The sequence below is a fragment of the Pristis pectinata genome, chromosome 1 (assembly GCF_009764475.1).
Source record: "Pristis pectinata isolate sPriPec2 chromosome 1, sPriPec2.1.pri, whole genome shotgun sequence".
Taxonomy (NCBI): Eukaryota; Metazoa; Chordata; class Chondrichthyes; order Rhinopristiformes; family Pristidae; genus Pristis; species Pristis pectinata.
The window spans coordinates 98153757-98173028 of NC_067405.1; the positions used below are offsets into that span (position 1 = coordinate 98153757).

Here is a 19272-nt window from a genome sequence, read left to right on the forward strand (position 1 = left end):
TGGAGTGCAGTGACAGCAAACAGTATCAAACACATATTTTGATGTCCCTTGTCTAATATCTAGCTGTGCTAACAAAGCTCACCAACAGTGTGAGACATTCACACTGCAGCAGGCAAATCCCCCTTCAAATACTTACTGTACATTCCTCACACCAACCACCATCCCAGTTTAACTCCTGAGGACCTCCTGACTCTTGTTCGTTTGTTTCACCGCTGCAGCAGGATTTTTACTTACAGCACCTGCTTATCAAATCACTACTTTGAAGATCCTACAGGCAAGGATTACTCAGAATTAGTCACGCTGGGTGCACCCAAGGTGTGGAGGAGGCAGGCAACATGTCGTCATGACTTGGTGTGATATTTCCCGAAGTATTTAAAGTTTAACAACTCAGTGCTGGTCACAGAGAGAATCCAGATACTCGGCAGCCAACATGCAGGGAGAAACGGGTGTATTAAGAGAAGGATTCCTGGTCAAAAGGGTAAGGAAACCTATTGCTTTTCTCATTTCATCCAGTGAAATCAGTTTGGTGTTTGCCATTTATAGTGACAGGCTGAAAAGTAAATTAATTGAAACCATGACCGTTTCTAATTAGCAAATAGAATGATGGGCTAGATTTTAAGAAAACGCCATGAAGTCTGCAAATGTTCATTGTTCTTCTTTCTCTTCGCCCCCCATTGTCTATCCTTACCTTGATATCTCCGGTTTTATTTTGCTCCCACATTGCTTCTTCTGAGCACCCTTGCTCACAAACTCCCTGAATTTCTAAACATTAGGAAATGAGTACCACTTACCCAGACTTTCCCCCCACCCCCACGCTTCTGTTCAGAAAGTACATTCTCCAATACCGTCTCTACCTGAGCTTGGGAACTTCCGTGCCCCGATGTGACAACAAGGATGCCCACATGCTATTCTCTTTTCCAAACAGACTTGAATTAAATCACAAGATCGGATGAAAATGAAGCGCTGACAAGTGTTTCAAAGTCAAGGAGGCAAAGACGTTCAGTATTTTATCTGACCACATAACGAGACTGACGGTGGCGTGGACAGTGATAGGGGGTCTTGTTCTGTAGCAATAGGAGAAGGCCCGAATTATTTCTTCCTGTGCCGGGCTGTTTTACAACTCCACCATAACCCGCTCCTCCGGCTGCGGTCCCGAACACCCCCGGAGCTCTGGAAGTCCCCGGGAACCTTGCTTTTAAGTGCTTTCTTCATGGGCGGCCGGAACGGGGGGGGGGGGGGGGGGGGGGGTGTCAACTGGGGATATTCGACTGTGGAGGGCATCCTACCGTAGCCCGGACCCGACTTTTAAACCAACCTCCGCACACGTAAATTCCTAGATTGACTCATTGGGGCCGGAGCAGGCGCGATCTTGACGGGTTCCACCACCCCTTCCGGACCGGAGGCACAGCTGGTGGGCTGCAGTCGCCTCGACCAGGCGGGAAGTGGAGGAACCGGGGGCGGTTGATCTAATGACTCAAAGGTCAAAGAGGAGGAAAGGTCACTTCGTCCATTCACCAGGTGGTTAGAAATGACGACAGTTTATCACAGCATGGTAAAAGGAGAAAACTCATTGAGGTATCTTGAGTCTCCTTTTCCTTGCCAGTTGTTTATTAACTTTTTTTTCTTTAGTAGTTCTTTCCAACGTCATACCTCAACAGGTAGTCTGTGCTGTTCAGTCCAGAATTATTTATGAATTTAATGCTACTTGAGTATATTGTCAATTAATCTGCTCGTCCAGTGATTATTATTGAGACACAAGAGAATGCAGGAGTTTTTTTAAAAAGGCAAACTGCTGGAGAAACTCAGCGGGTCAGGCAGCATCTGTGGAGGGAGAGGGATGGTCGACATTTCGGGTCTAGATCTCTCACCTTGAAGTGTGACAGACTGTCCCCAAGAGTCTACAGAAGTTGCTTGATGTAAGGCAGTCCGGGACGGGAGGCGCTTATGAGCATATGATACGGGCGTTCATTGTTTCTGTATTATGGATGCCACCCCATGCAGCTGTAATGATCAGGGCAGGTTATGAGATCTATTAGGAGAGTTCAATATTAGGATTTTTTTTAGGTGCATCACCTTACAGCAGGTGTTAGAATCAAGAATTGATACAATTTAACCAAGTTTTTTCAGTGCAGTTGTAGGTGGGTGACCCTCCCCTATGAAAGTATGATTATTGAATTCAACCTGAGCCTTTTGGTTAGGGTAAAATTGGTCACCACTCACAAAGCAGTTCAATTTCCATTTGGTAGTTTATCGTAATTACAAATACTAAACTCAATGATCCCTCTATCTTTAAATATTAGTTATGTATATATAATTCTCTTTAATAGATGATTTTTGAGCACAACTTTCCCTGGTAATCACTCAGAGTCTGTTGCCATATGCAGGGAGGAACAATCCTTGTAAGATTACCCCACACACTCCTTTAAAATTCAAAAATCACCCCCATAACAATTTGATTGACCCACCTCTCCTCCACCCATCTTTTGATTGCACTGCCTATTTCTTAATCATGCTGTAAGATGGTGAAATGGTTCCTTCTGTGTCAGTGAATTAGTCTGTGTCATTTTGAGGTTTTCATCAATATCACACATGGGTGATTTGATGGGAAAAGTTTGGATTAATCAGCATTTTGAAAGGCTAACGAATGAACTTCACTCCAACACAATTTGGGCATTGACATTTCCGATGGCTTTGGGGATGAATCCAGTCTTGGTGGAACAATAGTTGTTACTTCTTTGTGGATTTGTAAGTCTTGTGGACAGCCATACCATAGTGGCTCAGAGAAGACAAACAGTTAGACTTAATCATACACGAGTCATTGTGTCATCTATTTACTCCATTTTTTTCCTTGGGTTACTGTGAAGTCCAACCTGTTTGTGTCTCAGTATGAATGATCCCTCCAGCATTTCTGTCAGAGTACAGCCAGTTTTGAAAGTTCATTTAAAAGTTCCTTGGTTCCTTGTAGTATACCTGATATACTTGGTTGATTTTTATTTTGTTTATGTGTATACAATATATATGTGAGGAGCCAAAATTGCCTGTGCAGTAGAGCCTGACCCATATTAAAGTAAGTTAATATTTGAGTTAAATACATTCTAGCTAAAGGCGTGGCTACAAAACAGACACTAGGCTAAGACCTCATAGTAATAATCACCTGTTTGGAAACAAACTGGTTAATCTATTATTGAACATAACACCTCAAAGAATATTCCTCCAGTCCCTGAAATTGTTGATAATACCAAGTATGGAAGGCAATGCTTTTGTCTGTCAAAATTAATACTTTGTAATAAAGATTCATATTGTGGCATTTAAGGGTGTTTCTGCTGTTTAGGAATTCTTTTTGGGATGTTTTAATGATAAGTTTTTAATTTCAGGGTCATATCGTGCACAACTGGAAAGCACGGTGGTTTGTATTGTCCAAAGATCAACTTCTCTACTATAAAATTGAAGGAGGAAAGAAGGAGTCTCGCCCCAGAGGCATTATTCCTTTGGTAGGATGTACTGTCCACTGTCCCTGCCTGGACTACGAAAACAGGCCGGTAAGAATGTTGAAGCATATTTCTTTAGTTTATGCTTGTGAATTTGTTTCTACCACCTCTATAATTTTACAATGCAGTGTAATATTCTAATTGCACAATTTCTTTCTGATATCGCCTGCATTATTGTTTTTATCTTCACAATTGGAACATGATCCCTTACCTTTCAGCATTCCAACTGCTGCCTCTACTGAGATTTTTTTTAAAAAAACATAAATAAGGCATTGAATCTGGGAACTGCTTGATCCATGTGACTTTGTTCTACGTGCCACAGTACATTTAGCTATTTTGGTTCTGAGCAAAATCACTTCTGTAACATTTCAAGGAATGCAGAGGTTGTAGTAATTTTACAGAATCAGTACAATTTTACCAAAAACAAGAATTTGTAAACTAAGGTCTGATTACCTGTTATCTGTTTTGACAGCTGGTGATAAAATTGAAGGCAAAGAATTCTGTCGAGCATTTCCTAGAAGCTTCCTGTCGTGAGCAAAGAGATTCCTGGGCTGAAGACATTAGTACCATGATCAGGGCTTCAAACCCAGAGCATCAAAAGCAACTGAGCTCTTTGGATAGATCCTTCGAAGTGCCAACAAACATTTGCCTGAGGTAAATGTCATTACTCTGTTTCATAGGCCATCAAGTATGTCCTGTTTCTATCCTCCCACTTCCAAGAATTCTCTACTTCCTGTTCTGATGTTGCTAATTCATTCTGGAGTCTAGGCCATTCTTCATGTGTAAGGCATACGTGAATGTCAGCCACCTATTTAACTAAACAGGGTACACACAGATAACATAGATTCAGTATAAAAAGGAAATCTGCACCATTGAGCCTTGCAGCAAAAGAAGAGTCTATTCAGCCCATCATGTCTGTGTGTATTAGTTGCTCAGGCTATCCAATTAATTCATTCCCTTGCTCCTTCTCCACAGCTGCAGATTTATTCCTTGTCCAATGTTCTTTTGAAAGGCACTGTTGAATGTTCTACCCCTATCCTTCTAGACAGTGTATTTCAGATCAATTACTGCACTGCAGGTTAATTGTAGCAGACCTAACATCACCCTGGCTCAGATTACCAACCGACTGAAGTCCAGACATCAAGGCAGGGATAATTATAGTCTGCATTGCTCTTACCATCTTAACCATAAGGGGAATCAAAGTAACATTTGTAATAGTGAAAATATAGAAGTGCTTTACCTGTTTTAACCCCAAAAATGCAATGAATTGTGCAATGTTTGTTTTATAATAGTAGTGTTAACATGTTTTCTGTTTTGCATTTAACAGCCATTTAAAGTCCCATTTAATGTGCATCAATGGCAGCAGAAAACCAAAAGGCTACTGTTTGTGATCATCTCATTAGAACAATAAAAGCAGTGGGAAAAGGCCCTTGGCTTTTGTGCCATTATGAAGGCTAATTCTTGAACACTCTTTCGCATGACCCCATATCCTTTAATACCTTCCAATCTATTGGAGCTATTCCAGAATCTAGAGGAATGCTGAAGGATCACTACCCCTGTATCCACTATCCCTGCAGCCACTTTGTTTAGAACCCCAGGTTATAGGTCATCACCTCCATGGGATTTATTGAATCTTATTCCCATTAATTTCTCCAATATTTCTAATTACTCCAATATCTTTAATTACTGTTACTAAATATCACATTAATTCAATGTTATCCCCATTTTATTTGGTGCAATGAAGAGGAAATAATAATCCATTTTAGTTTTTGATTTGATGCTGTTTAATCAGTATAACTTTAGCACCATCTTAACCATAAAATCAGAACGGATGTTGTAGTTGTTCAAATTTAGCCTGACTATATTATCCTGGGTGGTTAGATATGTAGATGCTACTGGACTAGCAATTCAGAGATCAAGATTAATAGTGCATAGAGCTGAATGAGTAATCCAGAGAGCTTGCGTTCAAATCTCACTCAGGCAGTTTGAGAAGTTACTTTACTAAAAATGCTAATATCAGTAAAATGACCATTGATCTGCTGTTTTGTTGTAAAAGTCTAACTTTTTTCTAAGGGAATAAACTATACATACCTCACACAGGGCTGGCCTCTATGGGGCTCCATATCTTCTCCTCCAATGTGTTGCCAAACCTGTCAACTTTTCAGGGCAAGTAGGAGAGGGCAATGAATGACTTGCCAGCAACAACTGCATTAGGAAATGTGTAAATAAGTGAACAATAACACAATCTATTTACTTCATAGTCACTTAATCAAGGAGATGCAAGAAACCAACAGTGGGATCAAGGAGATGACAAATGGTGAATATGGGAACACCTACAAACTATGCTTCACTGGTAAGCAAAGGAATATGGGAACCTGAAGAATAATCAAGTCTTGTTTTACTATTCTTTTTAACTATATCCTTCCCTCCCCATCAGATGGAGATGAATAAGGCTTGCTCCAGTGCTGCAGCATTGCTGGGTAACAGACCCAAATGAGCACTTTTCATGGGTGTTAACTTTTGGCACAGATTGTTTCAGCACAACCAAGCCCAATACTCTGCTCTCCAGATATCCCACAGCTGCACACCTTCTTGCTGCGTTGATTGATAAGCTATCAGAGCCAGGATTATGGACCAAAAGGGTCTGGATCACAGACATCCCTGTAACCCCTAATATTGTGCACAAGTGCTAGATGTCAGCTATTTTGAAGGGCATTCACTCATTTTGGTGTAACAATTCAAAAATTATTTGAATCCCTCAATATTTAGTTAAATTGAATAGTGCTAATTTACTCCCTGGAGGGATTCAGGAATCAGAAATCTTTTGGGTGTGACACCAATGTCTAATACCTTCTCCCTATTCTGGTCCCACGTCCCTTTCCTCCTCTCCTTCAAGCATCAATCCAAGAATCTTTGACATGTTGGTGTGGTCTCTGCCTCAATCACTAAGTCTAGTAGAATATTCCTCAGACTCTCACCATCTGTGTCAAAATGTCTATCCTGTACATTAATATAACCTTCTAACATCTAATCTACCATCTGTGTGCATTTCATTCTAGATCCTTCAGTCACAAGAAACAATCTGCCTTTATCCACCGTGTCTCATCTACAGATAATGTTAAACAACTTTATCAAATTACCTTTTAATCTCCTCTGTTCTGGCAATAATAGCTCCAATTTCTCTTGTCTTTTTATTTGGAATTTCTCATGCCAGGTAGCCATTTATTGAATCCAAGCTGCCTTTACATCCTGTTTTGTGAAATCCAAAGCTGGACAGAATACTCCAACTGTGGTTCCATTCAGGTTTTTTTTATAGCATCAACATTGCACTTTATTATATTTTCTATTATATGTGTGCAAAGGAACAGCCCCATTTTAAAAACACTGGCTACTTTAAAATTAAAAATCTGTTCTCATAACCTGTGGTTTCACAAGGTGAGCCATTTGACATTTTTAATATTTCCTTGCGAGAGAGAGAGAGAGACCAGTTGTCCCATTGACCCTATGCCAGCAATCAGAGCAATCCCATTATCCCACATATTTCCCTGTGACCTATTCTCTCTCATGTGTCCATTCTTGGAAGGAAATAAAATGAGCAAAGATGAAATGTAAATATTTATGGAGAACAACCATAGTACAATAAGTAATTTTTATGGTAATTCTCCTAGCTCTATCTATTTAATTTAGATATATGTGTGTTTGTTTATTTATTTATATATATATATATATATATATATATATATATATATATATATATATATATATATTCTTTTTAATTACATGATTGAGAAAGTTCATGTATTTCAATTGATTTCACTCTTGGTGTTTAAAGGAAAAAACAGGTATTGTAACCCAGAAACCAGAGCGGGGAGAGAATGAATGGATTTTTGAAAACAAAACAAAAGCAATCAAAATCCTGCTCAAATAAATGTGTTTGGGGGTGGGGGGGCAGAAATTAGATTTCATTGTAGGTGGAAAGGAGGTAAAACTCTTGCTAAATAGTGGGGATAAAGAATGATTGATAGCAATTGAGAACAAAATTGGCAGGGTTCCTCTTGGTGAAAATTCTTTTTCTTTCATTATCCTTGTGAGCTTAGATTCCTGACACCCAGCTGCTGTTTTTGAACATGGTCTTCACTGATGAATGAATGTTAATATCTACATGCCCTTTGACTAGCAGATACCTCTGAATTTCTCCTGTTGTGTCTACAGTGCTGCTGGGCAACTAGTTTGGATTCACTGCTCTCTGCCAATTCTGAGAACTTCATTTTTTTGGGAAGGGGTGGGAACAAATGCTTGAAAAGACTGGTACTGGATTTGCCCAGACAAAAGCTCAGCATGCAGGTGGAGTCTGACAGAGTTCTGTAAACATCTGCATCCTGGTTCATTCCAGTATAACAATATTCCAATGCATGTAAATATGTATTTAGTAAGATAACATTACAAAAAAGAACTCCTATGCTACCTGTCATGGAACAGAAGGAGACCTATTAATTCAGCTTTTAATATATTTTCTACCTTTTGATCACAAAAAGAATCATTTTGATTAGAGTAGTGGAGGGAATGAGAATAGACTGCGTCTGTAAAATGTGTACAGAGCATTCCCCTTGCAATCATCGAGGGAAGCCACGATTATTCTTTCGAGATGAAGGAGCAGGGGAATTCTCCCAGTGGTTTTCCCCTTTTGCTTATGGGAATCTTCCCTAAACAAAACAAACATGGAAACACTGTCTACTTTGGCAGTGCAGTGCTGCTTTCAAACTGGTTTTACAAATTGCTTAGGAAACAATCCCGTACACTTTAATCAATGAAGTTGGGCAGCTTTGGTTCTTTATGAAATGCAATGTTGTCTTTATCAGTCTCTGGACTCATTCCCAGTGAGTCGGGCTAATCATTTCATATTTTAATTTTTCTGTTTAAAGGTTCGACAGTGATTGACTGGCTGGTGTCCAGAAATGTTGCCCATTCCCGTTCAGACGCCATTACTGTGGCCTCCCTTCTGATCGAAGATGACCTCATCAAACCAGTTGGAGATAAAAGCACAAAGCCCAGCACGGAGCAGTTCCTTGATGATTCAACAGCACTGTATTGTTTTGTAAGTTTCCTGCACTGCACAGCAGTGGTTCTTCTGGTTTCATGCACAAGCATTTTCTCCTCTTCTACAGTGGTTTGTTAGTGCTGGAATACTGCTCCAATGCCCCATGCAAATTCAGGATACCAGCCCACCTAGATTGCCCCAGGATGAGGCACAAATCTGTGGGGCACTGTTGCTAGCAGCCCAAGAGAATGTTGAACTTTATAGTTGGAGTAACACCTTGAGCACTTGCTCCGTTATATCACTGACAGTCCCTGCAGAACAACCACTCAGTGACGTCATTCCTCTCCATCTTCACCACTGCAATTGGGATCCAACTTATTGACTGACTGGAAATGGAACCAGCTGTTTTGGCTGTCATTTCTAATGGTCATCACCTCAACAGATTTTGTTTGAATTGGTACCAGGGAAACGATTGTGGAGAGAGAAACAGAGTGAACTTTGACTGGAGCAAGAAAATTAGAAATTGAACATGTTTTAAGTTGCAGAGAAGGGGAATGAATAGAGGGAATAAGTGGAATATCTGTGATAGGGTGGAGACCAAGAGAGACCGAATGACATGAGTGCGAGCAATGCTGGCTGGGGGTGGTCAAGGTTTGTTCACTGCAGCTGATCAGTCTGATGGGAATGCAAGTATAAGGAAATGAACGAGGACAGGCAAGAGGAGGAACAAAAAAATAAACAATGCTAGAAATATGAGATACAGAACACTGCAGTTGCTGGAAATCTGAAATAAAAGTGATGCCCAATAGGTCGGGTAGCATCTGTGTGGAGAGAAGCTAAGTTGATGGTGCAGCTTGATGTAATTGTTGTCCTCAATTTGGAAATATTTGTTGGCTGCAACCTATTTCACAGGCATTGTTGAAAAGGTAACTATTGGTGACGAGTTAGAATATTTGGACACTTTGGACTTTAGGCATAACTGATACAATAACAGATCCCAAACACTATCTTCTCCAAGTTCTAATATTTCCATGTCTTTTGTTGTTGCTTTGTTCCACTTGCATGTTTTGAAGATTGTTTTATTTTTTTGTTGCTGAGGTTGAAAAATTGTAATTTGTACAACAACTCGTGTAAATTAATGTTAATTATTACATCTGATGGGCAAGTCAGTGAATGGAAATATCCAACGTGTACATCAGTTTCTTTTGTGGGGTGGAGATCACAGTTTCACAGCGCATTAAAGGAGGCTATTCAGGCTATCTTGCCTGTGCTGACCCTTTTGGAAAAACCTACCTGGTCCTACTCTCCATTCGCTATCCTGAAAATTCGTCTTTTTCAAGTATATATACAATTGCATTGTGAAAGATGCGATTGAAGCTGCTTACCCCCTTCTTTAGAACAGTGCACTCTAGAACATAGTCTCATGTGGAAAAAAAAATCTAATCTTCTCTTTGCTTCCTTTATCATTTAGTTTGAGCATGTGCTCTCTGACCATTGACCTGTTGCCACTAAAAAGCACAGATTCTTTGTTATAAAGTGAAAAGCTGGTAGGATCATCTTCTGTGGGCAGGTTTAAATTGTGAAATAAAGAAGGGCCATCAATGATTCTACCAGCACTGTTCACTGTTAACAGTTCTTTACAGACATTAGGTGTCAAGTTAGCTTCAATGGGTGTTGTCTCCATGATGTGACTCCTGATGGGCAAACTCATGATTCTATTAACTCTTTGTGGGACATGGGTGGGTGACTGGTTGGGTATGAGGATGGTCATAATTCTGAAGCTAACTATTGCATTTTGCATTCCCTGCAGGCAAAAAATTTGAAGAAGACAGATAGTCCAAGTGATAAAATTGAAATACCTCAGATGGATCTCAGTGGAAAGATTGTAAAGCAAGGTTTTTTGATGAAACAGGTAAAGTAGCGAGGTTCCAGGTTCACATATTTCATTTGGCTTGATATGTGAATATTGTGAAATAAATGGAGATTGAAAAATCTTGCTCATCTCTCAGATAAGATGCATTGCCATTTTTCAATTATACCCTCCAAATACCTTGAAAATGTTTCCCCAACTTGATTGCTTTAGTTTTAAACTACATTTATTAACTTAGTAATACAGACCTGAAAGATTAGGGTGAAATCCCCAGTCAGTGCTCATCTACCAGATCAAGGGAAAAGTTGACCAGTGACCGGTAACCCCTGGATACAAAGTGAAAACATGTCTGTATCAGATGAGGAAATGATCAGATCTCATTGTGCAGCCTGGTCCTGTAAAAAGGATGACCACTTGGAGAAGGTACCAGAGTCCTGCTAATGCTTTCTCATCACAAGTAGTGGGATAGTAGTAGTCTGGTGGGTACGTAGTTCCATTTCTGTCCCCTCAATGGAACAATAATTGGAAGAAATGTTTAATGGTATTGTTCATGTTTCACTGTTACTCAAAGTCAAGATTGCTCCCAATGTTGTTAGAAGAGTGGGGTTGGGAGTTGTTTCGGTGTTTGTCAGACTGCACAGTGTTAAATTCCAAATTCTGCTCAGCTTTGGCTTGTAATACATGCACAAATTCTGAATATTACAATCTGTAAAATGTTCTTAGACAAACATCACAAGCTTGGAGACTTCAGAACATCAGTTGCCAACAGTAAATATGTTAAGGAAAATATCTCTGTTAAATATTAGTGTTTCTCACTTGCACACATTCCAAAATCCTAAACATGATGATATTTTTTTGTGGTGCTTAGGGACACAAAAGAAAGAACTGGAAAGTGAGAAGATTTGTCCTGAGAGCTGATCCTTCACATCTACATTACTATGACCCCTGCAAGGTACGTGCCATGTGCTGTTTACAGTGAGAACAGATTTCTGTTTCTGTCATGTCACATCAGGATCAGGCAATGGGAGTAGTGCCTGTAGATCTCTACATTTCCCTCTTTGACACCCAAATCCAGATCTGCATCCAAATCTAGACAGGAACAAATGATTTGATAATTCATTCAAAAATTGAGTTTGATGTGCTACGTCACTGAGTTCTTTATTTTATGCAGATCACTGATGTTGGATGGCTAGATAAGGAGATGCATCAGTGGCAAAGAAAGAATGTTATGTGAACATTTAACTCACTCCTACTAACATCATCAAAAGGCAATTTTTAACATGAAGCAATGAATGCAGTGTGGAAGTATAATGTTCACAATAGAAGTTAAACTATAATTTACACCCAACATGTGTTCCTTGCACTTTTAATGTTTTCATTTTATTAACTTTTACCCCAACTGACTTGAAATAACTGTTTTACATCAATAGGAAAAAAATAATGAACCAGTTGGTGGTATGTCACTTCGCGGTTGCTTGGTATCTGCATTGGAAGACAATGGGATCCCACCAGGTGAGGTTTAGCTTCTCATATTGGAAACGGGTGATGAAAGAGTTAACAGTTCAGCAAACCGGGTATGAATATCTTGGGCAACCATAATGAATAGCTTCAAAGAATACAGTACTGCAATGGTTACGATGCTGGACTACAGTTAGAAGTTTCGGAAGAGCACCAAAATTCACATTCCAGTTCAACTACAAAGAACTTGGTAATTTATGAGCAGTCACTAGAAAGTAAAATGATCATGAATTGTTCTGGTTTATCATTTAAAGTTCAATTGCTTTCATTAGAGAAGTGGAGTCAGTAACATCTGCCCAGCCTGACTCAGAATAGGTGACTGCAGGCCTATGCCATGTGGTTGAATCTTAATAACTTTAGAAATTGCCTTGCTAGCTAATCATTTGTTAAGAAAAATTGTTGGGCCAGATTATGCTTGATCCAGGCTGGACGTCGACTCTACCCTCCTGGGCTATTTGCCGGGCTGCATTTAGCTATTGCAGCCGCGCAACTTTTGATTACCTCGTAATCAGAGGTATTTAAAGACCAGTTAAAATAAATTTAAATAATTTTAAAGAACTACAATAAAAAGCAGTGTATTTAGAAATCTGTTTATCTAATGTAGATTAATGAAAACATCAAATTTTTTTTTAAAAAAACAAACCACTTGCCTCTACACCTTTTCCATTCGGTTAAGTGATCCCATTGGAATGAATAGGGCTGTGCTGGATGCACCAGCTATGAGTTTTTATAGGAGAGGAGCCAGATACAGAGCATATCCAACCTCTTGGCTCAGGTTCATCAGAAACCATCACTGTATGCAGGTGATTCCAGAGTGGAATGGGAGGTCTGATGCACCAGCATTTTGCCCTCCAGCACATTCTGTACTGCTCTGCTGCAATGCACTGGCTCACAGATGGGGAATACACTGTGCCAGGAACCCCACTGGAGGTTCTCATTTGATCCATCAGCAAAAGTGCGGATACGCTTTAGGTCATTTCATGTGATGAATTCCCACTTCACCATGACTTTCTTAAAGCATCTAAAGAAATGAATTGAAACCTTGCTGGTGCCACGTACACCTAAAGAACAAATAATTTTTAAAAAACTAGTATTAAACTAAGAGCCAATACTACAAACAATAGTTGCTGGTAGCATTCAGTGACCAAAGGTTATGTTGACTTTCATCAGTCTCAATATAGCTACACAGGAGCATTATTGCAAAATGCAAAACTTAAGTGTTTCATAAGAAGCACTAAAGGTTACTTAAGTTTCTGAATTTAAACATTGTGACTGTGATAACCATGCTAGTGGAGAGACTGATTTCAGCCAATGTATAAGGGGAGATGTGTACTCTGACAACAAAAATGTTGGAATAAACTGTGAGTATGAAAACAGAAGGCCCCCTTTTGTGTTTAGTCTTTTGCAACAGCCTGTCAGAGAATATAAATCAAAAAGCTTGAACTGATCACAGACTTCCAATTCACTTCTCTAAAACTTAAAACATGTTCAGTTTCTAATCTTCCTAGTTCTGATGAAAGTCGATGGCCTTTCAGTGTTCCTCTTTTTGCCCAGATGCTGCCTTACCAGCTGAGTATTTCCAGTATTCTCTGTTTATTTTAAATGACAGAGCATTGCTGGAAGTATACTGGCATTGTTTAGATATCTTTCAAGTCCCTATGTAATGTAAGGGTGATTTATAGATCCCATTAAACCTACTTGTATAAGAGTCATAGAGTCCTACAGTGCAGAAACAGGCCTTTCAGCCCACCAAGTCTGTACTGACCATCAAGCACCCATTTACACTAATCCCAATTCATTCCACCCATTTCCCAAGAACTCCCCCCTCAATTCAACCACTTACCTGCACACTAGGGGGAATTTATAGTGGCCAATTAACCTGCATGTCTTTGGGCTGTGGGAAGAAACCCGAGTACCCAGAGGAAACCCATGTGGTCATAGAGAGAATGTGCATATTCCACACTGACAGCACCAGAGGTCAGGATTGAATTTGGGTCACTAGAGCTGTGTGTCGGCGTCTACTAGCTGTGCCACAGTACTACCCTGAAGTATTTTTAAGCATGAGCACTTGGCCACATAATGAATTGCTTTTTTTTAATGTGGCATATATAAATATTTACCTTTTTTGTTAATATTTCAGGAATAAAGGGGAATGTTCAGGGCAACCTCTTCAAGATCATAACCACAAATGATGTGCATTATTACATACAAGCTGGCTCCCGTGCTGAAAGATCTGAGTGGATTCGGGCAATCAAACAAGTATCATAAACATCTGTCAAACATCCTCAGTTGGAAAGTATAATGCAGGAAATGAACTGAAAAAATATTTCAATGTTCTTCCACTTCATTGTAGTTGGTTCTTTTCAAAGTAGTGCTGTATCGTCAGAGAAAATTATCTTGAATATGAAAACGTTCTCCATGTGTTATTTCTCTAACACACATGCACAGAGTCGAGAAAAATCATCCACTGACTTTCTGAACTGTGTTACTGGAAGAATGGATGAATATGATGGACTTTGGATACAACACAGTGACAGCATGTTGTTGTAATCTTTAAACTTTATATTACTATTTGCCATTTGTCCACCTGTAACTCTTATGAAGACTATTTACCAGACTAATTGGACTACACTCAACAGCTCCCAATAGCTATGCCACCCAGAAACAATGCCTTTCGGTGGAATCTCAGGCAAAAGAGAAAACCTGAGCTTTTTGTCACTATTTATTTTTTCCCAAATTATTGTTGATGCACTTTATTTTTCTAGATGTCTTTTTGAGGTTTTTTTTATAGTTACCACTTTTAATTTGTATCTACATATAAATATCAAATGCAAATAACTGATGTATTTGGACTTTGCTTTCGTCTAGTTTTGAGCTCTTAAAATATTACTCAGTGCAATTTAAAGTTGGCCTGCAATTTGGAGTGTAATTTAAAGGAATGCAATTATAATAATTAAAGGAGGCAGCTGGCTTATCTCATCTCCACCCTATCTTCATTCAACTGGTATAGCCGGTGGTGTTTGCAGCAAGTGATGTGGGGAGCATGGTATTTGGGGGAGCTGGGAATATTTGCTGGGTTCCCTTCCAAATTGCTCTCCTGAAATAATACCCAGATAACCAACAGAACAAACTTGGCTGGGGCATTTTCACTGTCAACAAAGAGTTTGCTTATATTCTTCGACCTGGCATGCACGCCACTCCAGAGTAGTGTTTTCCGCTTGATTCCACTGCTATCAAGATGGGATTAGTTAGAGTAGAAAACAAAGAGGCTGCAGGAATCCTCACTGGAATTTGCTTCTCTTCTTGCCATAAATAGCAAAAGCAGTACAAATCAGAAAGATCTTTCATTTCAATCCCTGGATCATGCCGTATTGCTAATCTGAACAAAAGTGGTTAGGTGGGGAGTTGGGGGATTGGTGGTTTCAATGCTCTTAACTTGGTGAGGAACCACTTTTTATCACCTTCCTGAAACTTTAGCTCAAGGTGCATTTGAGTTAAAGATCATGTTCCTCCATGATGGCTCTACCTCCCACCACTGACAAGATCTGTGGCAACCTCCACACTTAGCAGTACTCTCGGAAGTTCCAGTACAACTAATTCATAGTCAGGTATCCAAAAGCAAAAAAACTGCAGATACTGGAAATCTGAAATAAAACCGAAATGTTGGAAATGCTCAGCAGGGCAGACAGAGTTAATGTTTCAGGTCAAAGACCTTTCTTCAGCAGGTGTCTATGTTTTAACAGAAGGCTGGGGAAAATGATTTGCAAAGTAAGGCATGCACTTTAGCACCCTTCTGGTGGCTTGTCCAGTAAATGTTTGCAGTCTATTCAACTATGGAAGTGTGAGAATCAAGTTTAATCCTGTTATTAACCAATGTTTACACAGGGCTTCTCACTGGAGGAGGCTGCTAGTAGCAATACAAGAGGTTCATCAGAAGCATAGCTGCCCTCATCCAATCAGCATACAAATGTGGTTCCCACAAGGCCAACTGGATAGTGAGGAGGACTGGGAACTTGGTCTGGAACTTTCTCTTAGTCTAAAACTAAAAGATTCACAGAGGAAATCCCCATTAGTTGCATGTGAAAATAAACATACTGTATTGTCCGCATTGACAATTCATGGGATTGGTCGAAAATAGCAATGAAAGAGATGAATCAAACTAAAATGCTAAACTAAGCATAATTGGAATTTCAATTGCTTTAGTAGATTGGTGCCTTCTGGTTGCAGGTGTCTGTAGATTCAACAATTCCAGGTGCATGCCTAACATGGGCAAAGGGCTGGAGACATGCAGTGACTTTATGAATTTTGTATTTATAATGAACTGACTTACCCAGTTCCAGAAGCAGACAAAAAGATCCTCCAACCTATTTGTCCTATTCATTGTAACTGTAAATGAAAATGCCAGTAAAAAGTGCAGTCAAAATACAAGGGGCAGAACATGCTACAACCTCTACAAATAAAATACTATAAATATGATCCTAAATAGAATTCAACAGAACTTTTTTGAATCACAGTTCTGTCAAGGCATTTGGGAGAAAAAGAAAAGATTGGAAGAAAGGAGCAAAAGGTAGAGCGAGAGAGGAAAAGGGGGAAAAGAAAAATAAGGAAGACTAGAAGATGGAAAGGGAAGCACTTGAGAGCAGGAGGGAGGGGAAGAGATGGAATGGAGAGAAGTAGATCACTGCTCAATTTCCTCCACAAAGCTAGCTGGCTTTCTAGAGAAAAGATTCATATAGAAATTGTGAACCCAGAAATTTATGTTCTTTTGTCATTAGCCAGCAAAAACTTTACTGGAGTATTCCTTGCCTCTTTCAGTCCATACGAAAATGAGTTTCGAAGGAAACAAAAACATGATGAGATAAATTGTGGCTACACCAATCCACAATGAGTTGCAAATTGACGCATGGGCTTCAGCCATTATATAAAGTGGGAACTGGAGATTTAAAACTCAGCAGGTTCCGATCCCAGGTCTAAATACATCAATTCCATTATCATCCATTTCCACCTCACAGTATCTACGTCGCCTGAACTACCAACGCTGTCCCCATTCCCAACACCTGTCAGCTCCTGTTATTCTTCCTCTTGGTCCCCAAAGCTTCAATCTCCATCCTGCCAAAACTGCAGCTCACCCTGTAATCTGCTGCCCACCCTCTATCCCATTTTAAATCTTACTTATCTCTCGTCCTTTCTCGCAGACTCTTACTGGATTTCCATACATTCACAGATGAAATTCAAAGTCTTTCCTAGCCTTGCTCTATCCGCTCATAATCCTTCACTCTGGCTCATGCCCACTGACAACTGTGCAAGTGATCTGGGCTTTGGCAGGAAAGAAAGCTGGAAAAAAACAAGCTTCTAAGTTGCCATTGCCTTGTTTGCCCGAACTCCTGTATCTTCATTTCTCAATCCCCCTCCTCTGCCCAGTGGTATAGCCTTCAACCATTTTCTCTGTGATTGTCACAATGACATCCTTCACCTTTATTCTTTCCCACTTTCATAAGTGATCATTTTTGATCCTTTGATCATCTTTGTCCTAGTTGCCTCTCAATTGCTCACTGCTGCTTCTCCTCCCTACCAGCTCAACTCAAGAAGGCTTTCTGAAGCAGTGAAGGAACTTTTCAACCACTCTTTGAATATGATGAAGATAACCTCTCCTGGCTGATAAAAAGACAAACGTTTGAGGAACTACGAGCTTCCTGTATAATTTTTTTTTCGTTTGGGATAATTTGAAAGGAGGTCAAGAGTTGAGAGAAGTTAGGGGAAGAGGAGTCATTAACTATATAATTAATAACCCTTAATAATAAGGGTAAAGAAAGTCAGGAGGAAGTGGAGAATTAAAGGCCAAATGTGTTCCTCACAGTTGATTATAAAAATTGCAACAGAAGTATTTAGAAAATAGTGCATGATAAAAAGAGAAAATAAAAGAGATTTAAACATAAAAGGACAAAGACCTTTCACGAATGTGGATCACAAAACATTAAAATGTATTATCTGAAAATCAACTTGACAAAACAAAAATATAAGCTTTGGATCTTGTAGAAGACCAGAATGAAGGTTAAGGTGCAGACCGCTGCACAGTCCTGCTAATCTTACAGATGTTGAGAGTGGATCTACTGCTCCACAATGACCAATGTAGCATTATAGATTGCAATGTTCCAGATTTGACCCTGCGATTGTGCTGAAGGAATACCTTTCTTTAACTTTCTGCAAAGAACTCCAGATTTCCCTGAAAATTAGAGTTTTTGCTTAGAACTTTGCACATATTAATGAAATTTCACGTAAAACTCTAATTGAGGTGTTATTTATTTATCTGTATCAGACTAAGACATTAACTAAAAGTAATCTAGGAACCTTCCTCAAGCATAACAAAAAGCAGTGAGCACGAAGTTAAAAATCAGGCAATGCAATATCATGCCTCAAATTTCTAAAATCCTGTGATTTTTACATTTATAACATGGTGGATTCCTTTTACCAGCTTCTATTACTGTAGTGCTATGCTGTTGGGCACTCTTTTGTGTCTTCCCAGTTCTCTGTGGATTGACTTCTTTTAATTTTACTTGCCTCTTTTTCCTGTTTACAACATCGTGGAAATGGTGACCACAAGTTTCGTTCACTACTTAAAATGGAATTCCATGTCTGGTCTGGTATGACTTTGTTTACTTGCTACTCTATGCCGTAGTCTCCACTTCCTGCAAATGCTTACTTATATGGGTGACTCGGGCTTGTATGGGTCGTCATCAGAAATCTGGAACGTTGGAAGCATCTTTGAATGGGTTTAAACTGTAACATCTATAAAAGAAAGTTACATAAATTCTTCAGCATTTAGAGTATACACTTATCTTATTGTTTTAAACAGCTGGATGAAATGTTTGTAAATAAAAACAAATTGAATTTCTTTTATTAACAATAAAATAATTTAACTATTTAAAGGATTACACTTAGCATGATTTTTTGTTATACATATGGGAAGGGTTATGGGGTTTGGTGGAGCAATTCCAAGAGGGTACCTGTGTATGCTTGTTGACTGGTGTGAGATTAGATTATTGAGATCAATGTGTTTGTCTGGTTCTTTCTATCTCCAAGGTTTACCACTTTAAGGCACAGAATCACCAATGTCTCCATAGGCAACATAGAGTGACAATCAGTATAGAGATAAAGCAAAATTATTATCGATTTGTGTTTGAATTGAACAAATTGAAGAACACTTGTTATGTAAAGTAGATACAATGTAAAACAGATGTTTGTTCTGGATTCAGGCCTTTTCTTTGTCTTCATCAACTCACACTAACTCCCATTCTATAACAGCCCAGCAATTAATTCACATACCACCTCCACATATTTGAACATCTTTAAGCTATGCG

General features: G+C 39.3%; 1 protein-coding gene across 1 annotated transcript; it reads left to right on the forward strand.

The window, feature by feature from the left end:
- The first annotated feature begins 311 nt into the window (after positions 1-311).
- On the forward strand, positions 312-18759 carry plek2 (pleckstrin 2). The gene is made up of 9 exons (XM_052027789.1): positions 312-478; positions 3375-3539; positions 3961-4142; positions 5750-5841; positions 8411-8583; positions 10337-10438; positions 11265-11348; positions 11827-11908; positions 14055-18759. The coding sequence occupies exons 1-9, from the start codon at positions 431-433 to the stop codon at positions 14180-14182; spliced, it is 1056 nt and encodes a 351-aa protein (XP_051883749.1). The 5' UTR covers positions 312-430; the 3' UTR covers positions 14183-18759.
- Positions 18760-19272: the final 513 nt, after the last annotated feature.

Excerpts from the sequence above, each read along its gene's own strand:
- plek2 (XM_052027789.1), top strand. The coding sequence starts at position 431 with ATGCAGGGAGAAACGGGTGTATTAAGAGAAGGATTCCTGGTCAAAAGG. Across the intron at positions 479-3,374 it reads AAGGATTCCTGGTCAAAAGG|GGTCATATCGTGCACAACTG; the intron begins GTAAGGAAACCT and ends TTTTAATTTCAG. Across the intron at positions 3,540-3,960 it reads TGGACTACGAAAACAGGCCG|CTGGTGATAAAATTGAAGGC; the intron begins GTAAGAATGTTG and ends CTGTTTTGACAG.